At 39.2% G+C, this 22,501-nt stretch overlaps 1 protein-coding gene across 1 annotated transcript in view; it reads right to left on the reverse strand.

The window, feature by feature from the left end:
- The window catches only part of LOC306855463 (inactive N-acetylated-alpha-linked acidic dipeptidase-like protein 2), a 209,077-nt gene that overhangs the window by 104,496 nt on the left and 82,080 nt on the right, over window positions 1–22,501 (reverse strand). The window contains exon 2 of the mRNA XM_079394206.1: window positions 566–1,058. Within this exon, the coding sequence (XP_079250332.1) occupies window positions 566–1,058 (493 nt within the window). The remainder of the gene's footprint in view (window positions 1–565; window positions 1,059–22,501) is intronic.

A 22,501-nucleotide genomic window follows, 5' to 3' on the forward strand; every position in this document is an offset into this window, starting at 1 on the left:
CTTGAAGTTACTTCTGAGACTGTTTCCTCACCTCACCCTCTGAATGTCTTTTAGACGATACTGATCCCCATGTATGACTTGATAGTATTGACAGTTCCTTGACACACTTCATTGTTGGGTCTCTTGTAACTCTTCTACTTACCAGCCAATAATATGCGAGGATTATAAAAACTTTCTTAGGTGTTTCTTCAAATGCGGGCACTTTTATGATGTCAGCATTTTATTTAGATATGAAGGTAACATTGCTTAACATTGTCTCTCTCTCTCTCTCTCTCTCTCTCTCTCTCACACACACACACACACACACACACACACACACACACACACATGCATACATACATACATCCCCATATATTCATACTATGTTGTAATGTTGCAATATCCCCTAACAGCATCCGGAAAGTGCAAACCATTTCTAACACACAGACAGCAGACATTGTCAAACTATGGAGCAAAACCTTTCCTACTTTCCGTTATTTATTCATTACTGTAAAAGATCCACTGCATTTTTCTCCTGGGGCAAACGCAGTGAGTGTACAATGGATGGAAAGGATATTGCATTTACCTCTGCAGTGCTTGTATCTTCTCTGCTGTGATTCCCTGAACAATCTTCTCCAGCACATCTGTGTCTGCACTTGGCTCTACTTTCACTTGCTCCTTGCTGAAGGCGTATCGTCCAATGAGCAGCCCCAGAGAAAACACTCCCACCCCCACTAGCAAGTATTTGGCGAGGCAGGTCCCATTCCGTCTCTGGCCCTTGGGTACCGACCGGCTGAAACGAGAAACGTAATTAGGGTCCTCCTGGAGACGCTCGAAGCGTCCGTGGGGGGAGATGGAAGGTTGAATTGGTTCCAGGTCTGGGTCCATGCCCCCGCCGGAAGAGCTGCTCACAGGTTGATGCTCCACACATTCCAGCTGGAAGCGGTCCAGACCTGGTTCCTCCAGCTCCTTCTCCATGTCCCATTCCAGGGAAGCCGTGTGAAGCTCCTCGTTCACCAGATCTCGCGCACGGAGAGAACCATGGCCAGCACGCACTTTCCTATACGCCATGTCTGTTACTGCAAAAACACACACAGAAAAAATGCATTATAAAAATACATTTTCACTAGGGCTGCACGATAAATTGCATGGGATTGCAATGTGCATCTCATCAGTAAAGCCAGTTCTGTGATTAGTAGTAAATCTCCCATCACGTGATTTCAGATGGAATTTTCTGAATTGTTTAATGAAAGAAAGTTCAAAACAACAGCATTTATTTGGAAAAGTTTTTTAGTTTTTTGTAACCATGTAAGAAGAGTCTTTACTGTCATCGATTTAAGGCATCTCGCTAAATATATGTATTTTCTTTATATAAAACCACAAACTCTCCACTGCCACTGTTGTTATTAGCCAGTGTTTTGTGCCAGTTGGACACACATCACTCTCTACACAGACACCGAACACTCTCAGGGATAAATATACAAGCTCACAGTTTGACTGTTGCTGCTAAAAAAGGTCATTAAGGGTGATGACTTGGTTGGTTCAAATTCATAAAAGAGAAGCCAGTGTCTCAGAGTACCATCAAATTTAACTATCCCTTTAACAGACAATGCCATCAAACTCAAAACAGCCCAATCGATAATGACAAAACTCCAGACCACACGCAGGACCATTATCCAGTCAAACTGAGTCCCTGAAATAGGTCGCCTTTAAAAAATTACAGAGAAATATCTGCTGTCGGCACTAGGCGCAGCGAAGGGAGCTGGAGAAACCTTTGATAGTCACACTTAAAATAGTCATTTAGAGGTGGAGAGGAATCTGCTCTGATAGAGGGAAATAACTTCGCAACTACTAAACATTACCATTCGCCACACGTTTCATCGAAAATGGTGCCGCCGAGGATTTTGCATCACATTTTGCACATTCACTCTGAGTATTTTCGCTCCCCCTGTCCCTTTATATCATTTGGAGTACTGAATTGTTCTGGTCTCACTCTTTTATAGGAATGAAGGGACATGAACAATTTTTTTGTGCTTTCACTTTTAAATAGGCCCCACAGAATGTGAGAAGGTGGAAATGATGTGCTGTTGTCTCTCAACATTAATCTTCAATGCCCCACAAAACTTCCATTATTGCGAGCCGCCATTCCAGAGGAGCGATCAGCTTCATTTACACTCTGACCCCGGCAATGATATGGCTTGTCAAACTCTCAGGACAGCGCTAACCCTCATCTCCTCTCCGCTCCTCCTACACCCGTGCCTTCGGCTCTTTGCTCACAGACTGACAGCTGACATTCAATCACCAGAAACATCAGTAATTTAACGCCTTTCGACTACCCAACAGAGCCATCAATTAAAGTAGAGGGGAATACAGCATCTTTAGCTTTTCCCCAGTGATTGATGTTACCGTGAAAGTGTGTAAGATGCTTCTTCCCATGCTGTGCTTCAACTCTAAACCTGCACCTCATGGGTCAATGACATGATGCTAATTTTTTGAGTGTTAACAAATTTGATTACATTGATTATAAAGACGGAACCAAAGCATACACATCAATGGCAAAAAAAAGCAAGCTCAAAATTGGGTGCTCGACAAACTTTGTTTGTTGTGGTTTTCACTTTTTAATTTCTCTGTTGAAATTTATTTTGGTATTTTTGGGGGTCACAATTGTCAGGGTGGATGAACTATCCTGATGTCATAATGAAGAAAAAAAATGCAATTAAAAATAGTTTTATATATTCTTGTTACATCCTAGAGACAAAAACATGCAAAATAAGCAATATTTTAACAAAATTGTATCTTTTAATATGATAAATTAAAGTTATGTGATGTGACTAATTGTCAAGGTCAAAAAGTCTGTTAAACATTATATCCATTAAACATTAGATTAGTCTGTTCTTCCCAAGAACTTTTATGTTTATGAATTATTTGTTAAGAATAAATAAAATAATAATAATAACCTGATCTGTTACAATATTTTGGGGCTAAATAATCAATAAGATGTGTTGATTCACATGTATTCCAGGTAAAATAAAAATGTCAATTTTTTACTTTGCATCACCAAACATTTGGAGTCATTAAATTTAAAAACAGTAGTCGACGCCAGTAGCCTCATGGGCAACGTGTCGACATGCAGCGCCGTTGCACTTCGGGCTCGCAGACCTTTCCCAATCCTGTCCCCCCTCTCTCTCTCCCACTTCGCTTCCTTTCAACTTTGATCTGTCCTATCAAAATAAATAAAAAATTTAAAAAAGTATATAGGTTTTCCAACGCTATATGAAACCAACATGAAAAAAACCTTGGAAACATATTTTTTAAAACAATTTTTAAATTAATTTACAATTATTATTTTTTTTTATAATAATTCCTCTCTTAAGTTGACAGAGAAGGTTCTGGATTCCCAAAAGAATCATAACCATGTTATTTTGTTTGACCCTATTCTATTTGTTAGAGTCTGATTTACACTAGGACTAACACTGTTACTCTGTGAACTACAACCACTGGATAGAAAACACCTTTTGTTTCTGGATTTATCCCATCAATATTTATGAAACCCGTCAAAACAGCATTTATGTTTCCCTGGAATAGGTAAAGACAGGCTGAGTAGATCATGTCACCCCCAGTGGTAGAAGGCCCAGGTACTGCTTGGGGCAGCCGAGAGAGCATGCAGGGGAAAGCAAGAGTAATGGCACCTATCAGAAGATGCCAGAAGTTTCTTGGCCTTACTCCCACAAGAATCCTCCAGCATGGATGGTGTCCTCTCCATAACAACCCCTAATATACCATGGCCACCTCATGGATGTCACAAGCTGTTAGACCTACAGCAAATTGCCTGTACAGAGCATACTGTACATCGAGTTAAAATTATCTGCTGCAGTGGGAGAGAGAAATAGCCAAACACTGATATACAGTATGTCAAAATATAATTTCAAATCAATTCACTATTCATTCAAAAGCAATGACAGATAAACTATACAATTACTTTAGATCTGAAATAATGTTTTACACCACTTTATATGTGCACATGCGGATAATATTAATATCATCAGAAGCAAGGGTTATAAATCAAACATGATTATAAATTATATTAAATCATTAATCATATTATTAATGAATAATTCCCTATTGTGGTTCTTGTATTTGACCTAATTACCAAAACTTTGTAAGATATTAAGGCCTATTTTCAGATGTGTATTTTGTCTTTTTTTTTTTTATATATATACATTCTTAAAAGAAGTGCAAAAATATGGTGAACTCCGAAAACAAGCCTTATTATTTTACAGTTTTGCTTCAAGTAAATACATCTTGTTTCATGGAAGTTCAGGCAGTTTACGAGTACACAAGACAAAGATACTTATTAAGAATTATAATTTTTTGCAGTGTAGTGCTGGTAATTAAAAGAAATAGATTGTATCCGTATTAGTTAAATACAACAACATTAAATGCTATGGTGCAGAGGGAAAAAAAGAAGAAAAGAATACAGACGTCTTAATGCTCAGTGATGATTTTCTTGTTCTTTTGTCTCCGCAGGGGGTGAAGATGAGGGAAAGTACAGAAAAACATACAGGAAATGAGAAGAGAGACATCTCGGTGTTGTCCCGCTTACCTGTCATCACTTCTGACATGACCTTGTCAGTTACCCTAGTTAGAAGGCATAAGACTAGCTGTCAATCATGTCGCACAGAGCCAGCAAGCATAGGTCCAAAATAATACGTTTGCTGTTAATAAAAACGGATATCTTCCATTCTCATATAGCACCTCATAAAACACTTCAGTTACAAAAAGTTTGATCATAGAAATATTTTGGAAATCACCATTGTAAAATCCATCGTCCTCTTTGCACAAACTATGTCAGAGCTGATGTATTTGACTTCTGAAACTTGCCAGAGCTAGACACTGCCAAAACTTACAGAGATGTGTCATCATTACCCTACAAAGACAATTCTGAATTCATACAGGGTGAAACACGACCTAAACCCGAGGCAGAAATAGGCCATGCCACAGAAAGCATCACTGGGCCCAAGACACCATAGAAAAGCACTATTTTCATATGACATATGAATAAAATATGCATCCTCAGGGGTACAAGCTACATTTCTCGCAGGTCTCATTCACATTAAATTCTAAAATATACAGGCATTTCCAGGAGGTCAGATAAGTCCATAGTGATATAGGAGCAGATTTTTTCTCTGAACCGCAAGGTGAATGTTAGGGTTTAAATATTGCTTTACTGGTGACTCCCTCCAGCAATTTCTGTTAAGACAACACTTATGCATGTTTTATATTCGTCCCGTAAGGGGACATTGAAAGAAAAAACATTGTGAGAAATTAGATAATATTTGAAGTAGTGAGGGGAATTTTCTAATACATAACAGAACAGACAGCTGACCAAACCAGGTCCTCCTGGCAGATATCCATACATAAAGTGTGGTTCCAGCACACAAACATTGTTACATTTCACACAGATACCTTAAGAAAATATAAATGCATTAACAGCATCTAAAATGTGAGCACTTTGTGTACAACTTCAGATTTGCACAAACTTTATTGATGTACAAATCCTCTGAGAATAATTAATTATTGGAACAGTTTATTTTTAATAGTATTTATAGTAAATCAGCATAAATATGCTCAACTGCATCCATTTATTAAATGCATTTAATGTGTAATTCATTTAATTTTACAAACATTGCATTCCGTTGACTTAAAAAACACACCGTTTTCATAAGCGTTTCACTTCAATAACGCATAATTATTGTAGAGATATGATGATAATTAAATTATAGAAAAAAGTCCAAGTACTTGTATTTATTAGTTATTTTATTAGAACTGTATTTCATTTATAATGCATTTTAATAAGGTCTTAAAAGTCCATCTTTTTATACAATTATGTGCTTGGTTAGTTTCCCAGAAAACAACTGCATTTTATAATTTTATACAATGTAATTAAACGTTAAATGTATTTTTTGGTGTAACTAATGTAGTCAGAAGGATTTTTTTTATTGAATAAAACTTTTAGACATTTCTACGTGAAACACTTATTTTTAACCTTACCTGACAAAACACCTTTCAAACAACCTTGATTCACTGAACTTATCCTATAGTTACAAATATTTACGTTCCTACGTAGGCTACATTTCTTCCAGCAGTCAGAGAAATAGTAAACATAACAAACACACATCTATACACACACACATTATACATATACATATACATATACACACACACATACAATACACACACACACAATACACACACACATACACACACACACACACATACAGGTCCTTTTCAAAAAATTAGCATATTGTGATAAAGTTCATTATTTTCTGTAATGTACTGATAAACATTAGACTTTTATATATTTTAGATTCATTACAACACAACTGAAGTAGTTCAAGCCTTTTATTGTTTTAATATTGATGATTTTGGCATACAGCTCATGAAAACCCAAAATTCCTATCTCAAAAAATTAGCATATCATGAAAAGGTTCTCTAAACGAGCTATTAACCTAATCATCTGAATCAACTAATTAACTCTAAACACCTGCAAAAGATTCCTGAGGCTTTTAAAAACTCCCAGCCTGGTTCATTACTCAAAACCGCAATCATGGGTAAGACTGCCGACCTGACTGCTGTCCAGAAGGCCATCATTGACACCCGCAAGCAAGAGGGTAAGACACAGAAAGAAATTTCTGAACGAATAGGCTGTTCCCAGAGTACTCTATCAAGGCATCTCAGTGGGAAGTCTGTGGGAAGGAAAAAGTGTGGCAGAAAACACAGCACAACGAGAAGAGGTGACCGGACCCTGAGGAAGATTGTGGAGAAGGACCGATTCCAGACCTTGGGGGACCTGCGGAAGCAGTGGACTGAGTCTGGAGTAGAAACATCCAGAGCCACCGTGTACAGGCGTGTGCAGGAAATGGGCTACAGGTGCCGCATTCCCCAGGTCAAGCCACTTTTGAACAGAGAAGCAGCACTGGACTGTTGCTCAGTGGTCCAAAGTACTTTTTTCGGATGAAAGCAAATTTTGCATGTCATTCGGAAATCAAGGTGCCAGAGTCTGGAGGAAGACTGGGGAGAGGGAAATGCCAAAATGCCTGAAGTCCAGTGTCAAGTACCCACAGTCAGTGATGGTCTGGGGTGCCATGTCAGCTGCTGGTGTTGGTCCACTGTGTTTTATCAAGGGCAGGGTCAATGCAGCTAGCTATCAGGAGATTTTGGAGCACTTCATGCTTCCATCTGCTGAAAAGCTTTATGGAGATGATTTCATTTTTCAGCACGACCTGGCACCTGCTCACAGTGCCAAAACCACTGGTAAATGGTTTACTGACCATGGTATTACTGTGCTCAATTGGCCTGCCAACTCTCCTGACCTGAACCCCATAGAGAATCTGTGGGATATTGTGAAGAGAAAGTTGAGAGACGCAAGACCCAACACTCTGGATGAGCTTAAGGCCGCTATCAAAGCATCCTGGGCCTCCATAACACCTCAGCAGTGCCACAGGCTGATTGCCTCCATGCCACGCCGCATTGAAGCAGTCATTTCTGCAAAAGGATTCCCGACCAAGTATTGAGTGCATAACTGAACATAATTATTTGAAGGTTGACTTTTTTTTGTATTAAAAACACTTTTCTTTTATTGGTCGGATGAAATATGTTAATTTTTTGAGATAGGAATTTTGGGTTTTCATGAGCTGTATGCCAAAATCATCAATATTAAAACAATAAAAGGCTTGAACTACTTCAGTTGTGTTGTAATGAATCTAAACTATATGAAAGTCTAATGTTTATCAGTACATTACAGAAAATAATGAACTTTATCACAATATGCTAATTTTTTGAAAAGGACCTGTATATACACACATACATATACACATGCATATATATATATACATACACACATATACACATTACACACATATACATAGTCATGGCCAAAAATATTGGCACCCTTGGTAAATATGATCAAAGGCGGCTGTGAAAATTAATCTGCAGTTAATCCTTTTGATCTTTTATTTAAAAAAAATTCACAAAAATCTAACCTTTCATTGGATAATAAGAATTTAAAATAGGGGGAAATATATATATATATATTTTTCAAATACAATTATTGGCACCCCTAGAAATTCTTATGAGTAAAATATCTCTGAAGTATATTCCCATTCATATTCACAATTTCGAGCACTCCAGGGTGATTATGAACATGAAATTATCCAGCCATGGCTTCCTGTTTCACAGAAATATAAATAGGAGGGAAAACAAAGCCCAAATTAACTTAATCATCCATCACAATGAGAAAAACCATTTCTGATGTGCAGCAAAAGATAATTGAGCTTCACAAATTAGTGAAGTGGCTTTAAGAAAAGAGCTAGAGCAGTGAAAATTCCCATTTCCACCATCAGGGCAATAATTAAGAATTTCCAATCAAAATAAAATGTTACGAAACTGCTTAGAAGAGGATGCGTGTCAATATCGTCCTAATGCACGGTGAGAAGCAGAGTTTGAGTGGCTAAAGACTCTCCAAGGACCACAGCTGGAGAATTGCAGAAAATAGTTGAGTCTCGAGGTCAGAAAACCTTAAAAAAAAAAAAAGAAAAAAAAGTCAAACAGCACCTACAAACCCGATTCCAAAAAAGTTGGGACACTGTATAAATTGTGAATAAAAACAGAATGCAATGATGTGGAAGTTTCAAATTTCAATATTTTATTCAGAATACAACATAGATGACATATCAAATGTTTAAACTGAGAAAATGTATAATTTTAAGGGAAAAATAAGTTTATTTTAAATTTCATGGCATCAACACATCTCAAAAAAGTTGGGACAAGGCCATGTTTACCACTGTGTGGCATCCCCTCTTCTTTTTATAACAGTCTGCAAACATCTGGGGACTGAGGAGACGAGTTTAGGAATAGGAATGTTGTCCCATTCTTGTCTAATACAGGCTTCTAGTTGCTCAACTGTCTTAGGTCTTCTTTGTCGCATCTTCCTCTTATGATGCGCCAAATGTTTTTTATGGGTGAAAGATCTGGACTGCAGGCTGGCCATTTCAGTACCCGGATCCTCTTTCTACGCAGCCATGATGTTGTAATTGATGCAGTATGTGGTCTGGCATTGTCATGTTGGAAAATGCAAGGTCTTCCCTGAAAGAGACAACGTCTGGATGGGAGCATATGTTGTTCTAGAACTTGGATATACCTTTCAGCATTGATGGTGCCTTTCCAGATGTGTAAGCTGCCCATGCCACACGCACTCATTCAACCCCATACCATCAGAGATGCAGGCTTCTGAACTGAGCGCTGATAACAACTTGGGTTGTCCTTGTCCTCTTTAGTCCGGATGACATGGCGTCCCAATTTTGCAAAAAGAACTTCAAATTTTGATTCGTCTGACCACAGAACAGTTTTTCACTTTGCCACAGTCCATTTTAAATAAGCCTTGGCCCAGAGTAAACGCCTGCGCTTCTGGATCATGTTTAGATATGGCTTCTTTTTTGACCTATAGAGTTTTAGCCAGCAACGGCGAATGGCACGGTGGATTGTGTTCACCGACAATGTTTTCTGGAAGTATTCCTGAGCTCATGTTGTGATTTCCATTACAGTAGCATTCCTGTATGTGATGCAGTGCCGTCTAAGGGCCCGAAGATCACGGGCATCCATTATGGTTTTCCGGCCTTGACTCTTACGCACAGAGATTGTTCCAGATTCTCTGAATCTTTGGATGATATTATGCACTGTAGATGATGATAACTTCAAACTCTTTGCGATTTTTCTCTGAGAAACTCCTTTCTGATATTGCTCCACTATTTTTCGCCGCAGCATTGGGGGAATTGGTGATCCTCTTGCCATCTTGACTTCTGAGAGACACTGCCATTCTGAGAGGCTCTTTTTATACCCAATCATGTTGCCAATTGACCTAATAAGTTGCAAATTGGTCCTCCAGCTGTTCCTTATATGTACATTTAACTTTTCCGGCCTCTTATTGCTACTTGTCCCAACTTTTTTGGAATGTGTAGCTCTCATGAAATCCAAAATGAGCCAATATTTGGCATGACATTTCAAAATATCTCACTTTCAACATTTGATATGTTATCTATATTCTATTGTGAAGGTTATGAGATTTGTAAATTATTGCATTCCTTTTTTATTTGTAATTTGTACAGTGTCCCAACTTTTTTGGAATCGGGTTTGTACATCACCACATGTTGTTTGGGAGGGTTTCAAGAAACATTATCCCAGCTCATCCAAAAACAAACTCCAGCATATTCAGTTCTCAGACATGACTGGAACTTCAAATGGGACTGGCTTCTATGGTCCGATGAAACAAAAAAAATGAGCTTTTTAGCAGCAAACACTCAAGATGGGTTTGGTGAACACAGGGATAAAAAATACCCCATGTTTACAATGAAATATACTGCTGTATTTTTGATGTTGTGTGCCTATATTTCTGCTGGAGGTCCTGGACATCTTGTTTAGACACATAGCATCATGGATTCTATCAAATACCAACAAATACCTTACAGTGAGCCATGTTTGGATCTTCCAACTATACAATAATCCAAACACAAACAACACAAAAATGGGTCACTGAGCACAAAACCAAGCTTCTGCTATGGCCATTCCAGTCCTCTGACCTGAACCCTATAAAAATAAGTGAGGTGAACTGAAGAGAGGAAGCACCAGCAGGAGCCCACCAGTGCGGAGCAGGTGGAACTGGAGACCACAGACATATAATTTATGGCCCCAAGGGCCAAGGCAGGGAACACAAAAAGTTCATCAGAAGTTTCTCTGGTGACAACTGAATGGGCAGACAGACTAGTGACTGAAGTTAGACAGACAGATCATAATTAAATGCATTGGTTGGAATAGAATTGACAGATATTTCACAATCAAGGGCATTGACACAGGCTGTAGTAGACAGTATTTATTTGTTGTCTTGACTGAAGCTGGACTGGTAGACATTTCAGTGACTGAATCTGGACAGACAAACAATTCATACTCAGATTTGATTGCAAAAATTAAACCAACAGGCAGTTCGCAATTGGATGCATTGATTGACACTGGATTGGCAGACCGTTCAGTGTTTGAAGCTGGATAGACAGAAGGTTCAACATGAAACTTACTGACTGAAACTGGACTGACACAAGGTTCATTGGCAGAAATGGGACAGACAGATAGTTCAGAAGTCAACTCATCGACTGACACAGGATGAATAGGCTGTTCATTAGTGACCTCCTTGGCAATGACAGGGTTAATAGAGCATTTAAAGCTTCCATGGACATGACAGGCAGGGATGGGAGTTCCAGGACGGCCCTTGTAGCCACAACAGAACAGTCAGGAAGTTCACAGACAGCATCCATAGCTGTGACAGGACTGGACAAGGATTCATATACGACCTCCATAGCCGTGACAGGACAGGACAAGGATTCATAGATGGCTTCTATAGCTGTGACAGGACAGGACAAGGATTCATAGATGGCATCCATAGCCTTACAGGACAGGACGAGGATTCGCAGACGGCCTCCATAGCGGTGACAGGACAGGACGAGGATTCATACACGGCCTCCATAGCCGTGACAGGACAGGAAGAGGATGAGGATTCGCAGACGGCCTCCATAGCCGTGACCGTACAGGACGAGGATTGATAGGTGGATACCACTGACACCTCTGGAGGTTCTGCAGCAGTTGCCGCCACCTCTGGAGGTTCTACAGTGGTAAACACCAGACACAGGGAGAGTTCAGTAATGGTCTCTTTGACCGCAACACGACAGGCTGAGAGTACATTGCTGGGAGCCACCACCATGCAAGGAGCTGAAGGGAGCACCGCCGCTTCAGAAGGTTCTGCAGCATGTGCCACCACCTCTGAAGAAGCTGCAGCGAATGCCATCACTTCGGAGAGCACAGCAGCAAGTGTCTCTACCCCAAGAGGTTCTGCAGCATCAGCCGCCACCTCTGGAGACATCACAGTGGACATCACCACCTCGGGTAGTTCTGTGGTGGTGTACGTAGCCCAAACGCAACAAAACGTTCACCGTCATGGGAAACGCTTCAGACAGTGACGTGAAGAGACTCTGGATGGTCAGCCGTGACGTGAAGAGACTCTGGATGGTCAGCGGTGAGGTGAAGAGACTCTGGATGGTCAGCGGAGACGTGACTTGCCTCGTGATGATCAGTTGAGACGTGACTTGACTCGTGAAGATTAACTGTGACTGGACTTGACTCGTGAAGATTAGCTGTGACTTGGATTGACTCGTGATGATCAACTGTGACTTGGCTGAAATCTGGCAGATCATACGAGACATACACAGGCTCTGATGCAGCAGCCGCGATGTTAATGGGTTCTGAGGCGGCAGCAATGACATGACGGGGTGTTGTTGTGGCCGCCATTGTGTGAATGGGCTCCGCTGTCGCCGCCATTTTGTGAGCATGCTCTAACGCAGCTGCTAGCTCAGCCATAGATGCAGTGTTGCGTTCTTCCTCCGCAACACCCACAGTAAACAAAGAGCCAACAGTCAACAAAGCATAATCTATAAACTGCGCCAGTGATAAGAGCGGACCCTCGCGTCTAAGTTCAGACTGTAAAGGCTTATTTAACCCATCGCCGAAAATCTCAATCAAAATAATGTCCGGTAAATCTGAATAGTTGGCAATGGCTAAAAACTCTCTAAAATGGTTCTCCAGTGATCGTGGGCCTTGTTTAAGGGCAAACAATATTCTTGTTATGTCCATACCTGACAAATGTCAGTTTGAAAAGGTGCTGGATCCTTGTGTGGCTGAGTATTCTGTAACAGGGCGAATGAGACGTGAGGCAAGCGGATCCAAGTGCAAGCTTTTATTAATAAACATAGTCAAATCACATGCAGGGTCAAACAACAGCAAATGGATATGGTACGGGCAAGACACAAGAGTAATCCTAGGGCAAGCGTGGGTCTTTGATCGGCGAACAATATCCAACAGGGTAAGGCAGAGGGATAATACAGGTACACGAGCAGTAGTTCAGGAGAGGTGCAAACAGAGTCCGAACGGCAAGGCAAAGGGTAAATCCAGGAAACACGGGCAAGAATCAAAACACTAGAAAACAGGCAATGCAAGACTATGACAACTAAATGGGCTCCGTAGAGTAGCCATCACTAGGAGAGTGATATACGCTATACAATACTCGGCAGAGAGGAAGAGGAAGTCCATGGTTTAAGTAGGGTGTGTGATTGTGTGATAATTCTCAGGTGTGAGCGTGTGATTGAGACAGCTGTGTGTACTTAGTGCAATGAATGATGGGAAATGCAGTCCAGGGTAATATATGACAGTCTGTGTGATGTGAGAGTCGATTTGATGGAAGAGTGACCTCTGGTGGCGAGCGAATGAAAGTCCATGGAACTGTTTCATGACAGGATGAGGATTTAATCGAGGAATTCTCTTTGAAGAAGAGCAGGAAGAATCCCTTTTAGTGGTAAGTGATATTTAATTAATTTGATTTGCTGGGCTGTTTCTGATTTGTAAGATTATTACTTGATAATATTGTTTAATTTATGCAAAAAGCCTATATGGGATTATGACGTGCACATTGTTTGTTTATTTTTATTTTATTTTTTATTGTTTATTTTAAAAGTCAACAGATTTTACTAACAGACCTACCAATCTGTGTAAAAGTAACATTATGATGCTACCATCTTTCTGAAGTCATTTTTTAACCCCGTAATTTGACTCTGAATCTCAGGTGAAAACAGCCATTTTGACCCTTTCTACAAAATAGTGGCTTACTCAGTAAATATTCATCCATGAAATTTAATATTTTGGCTTTCATCACTATACATGTCTATCTTTCTTCAGAATAAATATTAGCAAAATTAAAATTTGAGCCGGGGATCTCTGGTTGAGTTGACACGGAATGACCCAATAGCAGTAGCTGGATAAACAGAAGATTGAACTGCTTTCATTGATTCCCATTAAATGACTTGACAGCGACAAAGACTTCAGACTTGACTTGGACTCCAGGTTAAAGGCTTCAGACTCGATTCAGACAACTAAAGACTTGTGAACATCTCTGGAAGGACTGCTATCAATACATACATTTTTGGGTTTAATATTTGTATTGTGTGGTAACTGTTTTATAAAAGTAATTCTCGTTGTGCCTAACAACACCCTTCAGCCCTGACTTATTCACAATTCAGCACAGCCTCTCGTACCTTATTGCTTATACAGTATGTGTACCTCTCATAAATGTATATTTACATTAGAGGTGCTGTCAAAACTTTTTATATTGTGTTTTACTGTCTATGAAAATGTGCATGTAAATGTAACTTGAATACATAGATATAGTGGGATCACTCTGAAAAGGTGCACTAAAAGATAAAATTGGTGCTGTTGCATTACTTTGTTCACCATTCTTTAAAATGAAGGAAAGCACCAGTGAAACTAATGCTGCCCAGCGGTAAGCCTGAATTAAGCATTATTTGTGCATTAAGATCAATGCGCACAGGTAAGATGGATACCGAAGCAATGAAGATAAAGCCCAATCAAAAAGACAAATCACTTGTTGCAAAAACACATCGGCCCCCAAGCATCCAATCAATTACCCACGTCCATTACGTTCCCCACTAAGAACAGGAAACAGACAGGGAGCATTCTTTTGAATGGCTCGAAAGCAGAATCGGGGTTATTGAGGACATCTATCACACTAAACTACACACAGAGATATTGTATCTGCCCGTACTGGCTGAAATGCTGGATTGGATACATTTGCTAAAAAGGCAGGCAATCCAGCTTGTTCTATTTCAAATGGATTATGGCTAGCACTCAGATCATTATAGCCGGAATTAGACTGACGTTCATTAAAATTCTATGAAATGCAGAAAAAGAAAGCGGCACTATGCAGTTAATGGCGGTGGCGGAAACGAACAAACATTCTGTTTTGCTGGTGTAAATCAATAGCATGGTAAACTGGAGTATAAAGCACAACCTCTATCTAAGACCAGGTGATCCGGAGACTCAAAGTTTTTCCACTTTCTCCCATAGGTCCCTATTATAAACAGAGATTTAAACTGGGAATTTGAGAAGATGTACTTATGGACTTAAGGTTTTATAGGATATTGTTGACGCCAAGTGTTCCTTGAAAAACAAACAGTAAGAAGCCATTGTTTAGCTAATTAGTATCATGGGGCACAAAAGGACGAGAGCTGGGTTTTCAAACACCTCATCCAGCTAGGGCCAAGAATTCGCCCTTAGAAATGACAACATGTGCATACAACTTCAAAAGAAAATATTAAAAGTATTTAGTCTGTCTATCGGGTACTGTGCAATTGCTAAACAGAATAATTTATCAAGGCAAAGTAATGTAAAAAACCTCCAAAAGCCTTCGGCTGTCTTGTTTAAAGTGCTCAAAGCCAGCGCGTCAACAGAGCTTGCTGGTTAACCCTATTTCCTGGAAACCGCAGACTCATGCAGGACTAATTGTCTTATGATGCACTGTCCTTTTCAAATGATGTAGTGATTCTATGCTTTTATGTTTCTACACATGAAAAACATGTGAACTTGAAGACAATCTTTAATTTAATTTACAACTTGAATTTAAATTAATACAGATATTTATTTTCTATAGCTGTGCCATAAAATTGAAGAGAAAACAATTGAATAACTTTCCATTAAAAATTCTAATTATAACTAAAAATAAATAAATTATAATACAGTTAATAAATAAACAAATATAAATTAAGGATAAAATATTTTGATAGTATATTTCTGTAAATAATATACATTTCATACACAGACATACCCACACAAATACATATACACTACACATTACATGAACAGTATGCATGTGTCCAAACGCTGAAAGATTATGACAGGTCTACAATCAAGTAAAATGATTTTGGGATGTAAGCAGTATGTCTGGCTATCAAAGAGCACAAACCGCCATCCGCCCCAATTTGCAGAAGGACAAACTCAAGCATGTTTGACCAAACAATGAAACAGCGACCTTGAATCCCATTTAATCTGAAGGTTGTATTCCTGGCTAAGTCATCCACCGAAGAACACAATGCGGTCGCCTCTCAACGTGATTTAGAGAGTGTTTGATCTTTGTCATTCGTGACAAATTGACACTGGCACATTAAATGGCAATACAAAACATGAACATAAATTGTATCATCTCTGTGAAGAAGCTTGTCCACATATACTGTTTAGTATTTGCAATACCTTCATTGAGTCAATATAAGCCTATAATCAGAGACTGCACAATAACAAAGGCTGGATGTCTAAGTTGGCATCCAGCCTGGTTTATCACACAAATTTAGTTCAAATGTTGATTCATATAACCAGAAGGCAAAAATGAAGACAAACAGAAGAGGCTTCCATAGTTTAGCCCAATTCGGCAACTGATATCATCTCTGAATATTTACTGATCATAGACCAGTGATCAAAGAGGACAGCACTTGCATAGCTTGCATTCCCCAAGGCCTCATATCTTATCAAGATACCTTTTCTTTAAAGTCACTTGGAGCCAAGGAGAGAGTGTCTATATATAGACAAAACCACACCACTGTTCCTGTGTACACAGATCAGTCATTATCTTCTTATTCTGTCACAAACAGAAGTCACCTTTTGGTGCAAATGAGGTCCTTCCTATCTGTAACACACTGATGGATGGGCACAGAGTCTGTCAAACATCACTAGCAAACACATACAGGAATAAAGAAGGAGCTTTTGATTCAGCAAGACCAATCTATAGGGATTTTTTTTATTATTTATTTATTTATAACAAAACGATATCATACTCTCCAGCAATCATGCACAAAAAAGTACGCACACACACAACAGACATGACACACAGGCTGTTGGCTCTGCTGTGATGGATTGGGCAGGTGTAATTGGCCGTCATCTCACGGAACTCACAGCTGACTGGAGTTTCAGGGGTCTGATGAAGAGTTCAGGTGAGCTCATGTGTCTTCTAGTCAGAGCATACAGTACGTGTCCCAAAATTGTCTGAGGCTAACCAGAGGAGGCGAGACAGCCCAGCCCAGCCCAACACATCAACGTCTTTCAAACACCTTATAAAACTTTACGCCCATTTCATTTATTTATTTTCTTTTAATTATGTAAATAAATGTACTTAACATAGCTACTTGAAAAATAAGTCAAGTCAAGTCAAGTCAAGTCGTGACGTATTGTCAAGTATGGTTACCCATACTCGAAATTGGTGCTCTGCGTTTAACCCATCCAAGTGCACACACACAGCAGTGAGTAGTGAACAAATGCACACACACACACACACACACCGTGAACACACACCCGGAGCAGTGGGCAGCCATGCTGCAGCGCCCGGGGAGCAGTTGGGGGTTCGGTGCCTTGCTCAAGGGCACCTCAGTCGTGGTAAACATATGTACATGAAATATTGGTTTGAGGTCAAAAGATTGTATTATCCTACTTTAGCTAGATTACCAAGCTATAGATTAGATTTAATTTTTATGATTAAAAACCTTTAATCCAAGTTGCACTCATTAGCTAATATGTTTATCTACCCTACAGTGTAATATATTTTCCATGTTTTAACTACGGCCCAATGAAATAGGTTTTATTTTTTCCAAAATTTTATTTTCAATGTTTTAATGGTTAAATAAAATTGTATTAACCAAAAGGCATGTCTAATTAATTTATCATGAAACTTACGCAATTTAACAAAATTAAAATTTTTAAGGTCTTATTTTTTCTCAAATTCAGTTTTATTTTGAATAAATTCTGTGTTTACTATAAATGTTCTGGATTGCATTTTATTGGGTTCATTACATTTTAATAATCAAATAATCTCTAATTAATAGATTTTATTAATGTCTTGACTTTGACTCAACTTACTCTTGTATTGACTGCAATGCCTATGTGCACCTTATCTATCTCTCAAGTTTGATATTAGTACTTTAGGGTTGGTATGAAGTGTGCCATTTCAAGTGTTCCAACAGTAGTACAACACCACATTTGTTCCAAAAAATCCCTTTAAGAGCTGCATTTTCACCCCAGGAATTGCAACCTATCACTAAAAAAGCTCCTACTTAAATAGACTGAACAGATTATTTATATTTTGAGAATGTACTCTTAAATATGTTCAAGGCCATTTGGCAATGTGAGGAGGGTGGCGTCCATGGCCATCTGGTTAGTGGGCACCCTCCCCCAACCCATTCTACTCTTGCCCCGCGTTACAGACCCCTGCGTTTCAATCCACTTCAGTGCTCCAGCTACCTGGCAGCCGTCTCCCTCAGACCTTGCCAACAGATGGCTCTGCAGCAGGTAATAATGACCCAAGACAAACTCTTAAATTGATTATGCCATCGTTAGGGCATAAATACAAAGTATCGGCCCTGCAGAGTGGAAAGATGGCTCAGAGTCAACAGGCACTCACATCAGAGGCAGATACTGATTCTGAAGTGCACAAGATGGGGGGATAAAGGAATGTGAATGCAGATTGATTGACCTAGCTTGCAACGGACCTATTGAGTAACCCAGTAAGGGAATAATGAACAATCCTAATCAAAAATTCGAAACTTCCGGGTGGAAAAAATGGTGACTCCCTGAATATCCAAACCGATAATGCCTCTTGCCACTACTTCTGTGTAAGAAGTAAAATCTGGGCTTGTAGCCAAAGATTTATTAGTTTGAACCCAACAAGGAGCAACCCAAGGTTTCTACAGGGGGATTGAACTGTAAGTTAGTTTGGGGGGAAAATCAGTTACCATAACCATTTCAGGGATATCCAATCCTGCTCCTGGAGTGCCACTATGTATACTGCAGAAATTAGCTCCTATCCTAAGTAAACATACTGGAACCAGCAAAGTCTTCAGGCTATTCTGCAAGACACTGGCCTTCAAGGAACAGGATTGGACATCCTTGGACTACTTGGAGCTAGCAAAAGACTGGTTTAGTTGCTGCAAAGCAACCAAATGACCACTAATCTCACTCCATTTCCTAGCAAAGAGGCTTACTTGAAAAGTTCACTTAAAAACAAGGCATAGAGCTCTCCACTCCAAACAATCGTCAAAAGGGTTCGGTATTTGCATAACTACTCTGTATTACGAAACAATGACAAATACTTTGTGGTATGAGAGGGCCCTGTAGGGAACAGACAGCTTTTCTTTATCACTCCTCTAAAGCCTCTCGTGCCACAGTTCTCTCACTATTCATACACTTAGAGATTGAGAATGATACAGGGGACGGTCATATTTCAGAGCACTAAACATGTCTTTAATCACGGGGAAGAGTCCTTCTGCTTGGAAAGCCATGATTTGAAGCTCCAGTGTCAGGTGCAGTGAGAGCTGATAGCTCCTCTCTGGGTGAAGATTGTTGGATCATTTAGAGAAATCTATATTCTCATTCATTTTGCTGCAGGAATGAAGCCTTTCCCCAGAGGGAGAAAGAGAGAGCTCTCTCAGCAAATAGTCCCCTTGCAGCCACTACCTTCGTATGAACCACCTTGGGAGTATTTATCTCCTTCTGAAGGAAATGTTTGCATGGGTGTCATACGTAACCTGACAACATAACCTTTAGCACATATTTCTTTTCGATCCTGTAAAATATTTGCTAGTCTAGTGAAAATTTTACATTTTAAGTTGTGCTGGTCAATATGGCTTCTTGGACGTATACTGACACCTAGTGCTGTGGATGTAGCATCATGCAAAACCAATTACTTTCAAATGGCTTAGGGTGCTTTCTCACCTGCCTCATTTAGTCCGGTTGAATCGCACTAGAGTTCGTTTTCCCTCTTGGTGCGGTTCGTTTGGGCAGGTGAGAAAGCAGCAATCGCACTCGGGTGCGCACCAAAAGCGGACCAAACAAGCATACGAGACCTCCTGGAGAGGTTCGTTTGTGGTGAGAAAGCGATCCGAACTTAAACAGACCCAACCGCAAAAAGAACTGCGCATTTTTGGACTAAACCAGCTGCCGTAGTCAGCTGCACTGTGCATTATTGGATGAGGAAGTGTTTGTTGACAGTTTGCAGTTTAGCATGGCAGGTCGCGGACAAACTTGGGGTTGTGAGGAGGTGCGGAGCCTCAAAATAGCAGTGTGCGGTCTGCTGCATTTTACTCCTGTCTTTGTTTACTTCCGGGAGCACCGTTGGAATTTTCCCGCACGCTCTTTCTGACCAATCGAAAAGCAGTTTAGGGAATGCGTTCAAAAACACATCTAGCCAACAAGTGAAGTGGATGTTGTCACGTGACTGCATTTTGGTTCGTTTCAGCTGGTTCGGACCAGAGCAAACAGTGTGGTGTGAAAAGGAACCAAAACGGCTAAAAATAGCTACAATGTATAATTTTTTGCCTTTGGTCCAGACCAAATGAACCGAACTACAGATGTGAAAGCACCCTTAGTACTGTAGATATATTCTATGTGCAACTAGTCAAACTTAATCTAAATAGCCATCCTCACGAGCAGAACCTCTCCATGTAAAATAAAACAGCTTTTATTATGCTGCTGATCTGATTCAACTGTTCATCTCATGGGAGTGCAAATGATTTTAAAAATATTTGTCAAAAGCAGTGGTGTATAAAGTATCTGAAAGCCATACTCAAGTAAAAGTATGGATACCTTACCAGGAAATGACTTTGGTAGAAGTTGAAGTCACCGTTTAGAATATTACAAATATTACAAATAATATTACTTATACTTTAAAAGTCTTAAAGTATTTGATATTTATTGAACTTAAGTACGAAAAGTATTTTTTAAATCTTAAATGTACTTAAGTATTGAAAGTAAAAGGACAAGTAAATGCAAAATGGAAAAGAAGCAAATACATATATTTAAAAAATGTTCATACGCAGCTCGAATAGCAAGATTGTGTTCAGTTTTAACTCTTTCTTCCATTTTGTATTTTTGGGTACGAATAAGAAGCATTTCATCTGGTTCTTAGTGTCTTTCATTGCAACATAAGAAAACATTTCTGGAATCTGCATCTGAAATAGCTTTTAGATGTATTTACACAGTTTAATGTATCTCAGAGGGGACATGGATGCATTTCAACTGCAATTATATAAGCATAATTAGGCCTAATGTTTTGTTTCAAACATAAAACGTTGAATACTGATATTTAAAATAATTTAAGACATGGAAATTTTTTTTTAAATTAAAACCGCTAGTAGGTGGCAGCATGTGATTGTTAATGAGTGAGTCTTTGAGATTCAACCGATTTATTCAAACGGCTGATTCATTCAGAAACCAAAAATTTGACTGTGTTAATGAGTGAATCACTGAATCATTTTTTTGCATCCAATTCGTTCAAAAAGCTGATTCATTCATTCAATAAGTAAACAGCGTCTATTGCTCAGAGAAGCAAAACAGTGCTGTGATCTTTGTTTGGAACGATTTTCGTTGGCAAAATTGATCAAAAACAAGCAATATGTCTAAAAAGTAAGTCACTTATTGTTTTACTGAACTTGTATAAATGATTATTAAATGCGTTATGCTGATCTCTGCAGAAAAATGGTTCTCTGTGTGTGATATAGATTAACTATATTAAATTATATAAATATAAAAAGCATACAGAAGCATTTTTGCCGTCTACAGTTTAGAATGCCTGGAATTCTGAGTTTTAATAGACTAATAAATCAACGTGCATGCACTGAGTGTGTGATTTGGTGATATAGCCTACTTGATCATGTCAGATCATTACAACAACTCTTACCATATTATCACAGAAGATATATTGAATATGATATACACCTCAGACTCAACTTGAGTGGAAAAGGAAATCAACCGCGGTTGTGCGCCAGACCACTGATTCGTCAAACCTGCTTTCCTGCAGTCCATGTTCTTCTGACTTCTGACTATTTTGTAGTAAGTAACGAATATGCTTCGGGGAAATGTATCGGAGTAAAAGTATACAGTTTAATTAGGAAATGTAGTGGAGTTGGCTGAAATATAAAAACTCAAGTAAAGTACAGATACTCCCAAAAAATACTTAAGTACTGTAACAAAGTATTATTACTTTGTTACAATACACCACTGGTCAAAAGTAATATTTTTGTTACGTAAAATGTTTTGTAGTGAGGACAAAATGACTGAGTGGACCTTTCAAAAGAAAACAGAAAACTAAAAAGGACATATCCGGAAGATATAAAAAGCTTTTTGGGAGTATCTTTAAGGAGAAAATCTCTTATTGCCTTCAATCCTGAGCAGAGGGATGTTCTATCTGTTCCAAGGTTCTCTTTGAAATAAGTGGTAGGGGTCATCTCAAGTGGCCTTTCCCACTACAGGCTTTGTGTCTGTAAAATATTTTACTTCGACGTTCCCTAACTACGAAACTTTGTGTCTTGGCGAGATCCTCACTTTCACACTAGATATATTCTACAACAACAACAAAAATATCAGCGAAGCACTATATCCTCTTTATTAATTAATCCTGACAAACACTTTATCTCTATCTTCTTCCTTAATTCCCCCAAGGTCTAAACACGATACTGGGGTGGCAATGAACCCATGTTGTGAAAATGAAAGACGGCAGTGGGAATAAAGATCTGCCATGGGGCTCCACTGACCTTGCGTTTAT

Source organism: Barbus barbus, assembly GCF_936440315.1.
Source record: "Barbus barbus genome assembly, chromosome: 35".
Classification (NCBI taxonomy): Eukaryota; Metazoa; Chordata; class Actinopteri; order Cypriniformes; family Cyprinidae; genus Barbus; species Barbus barbus.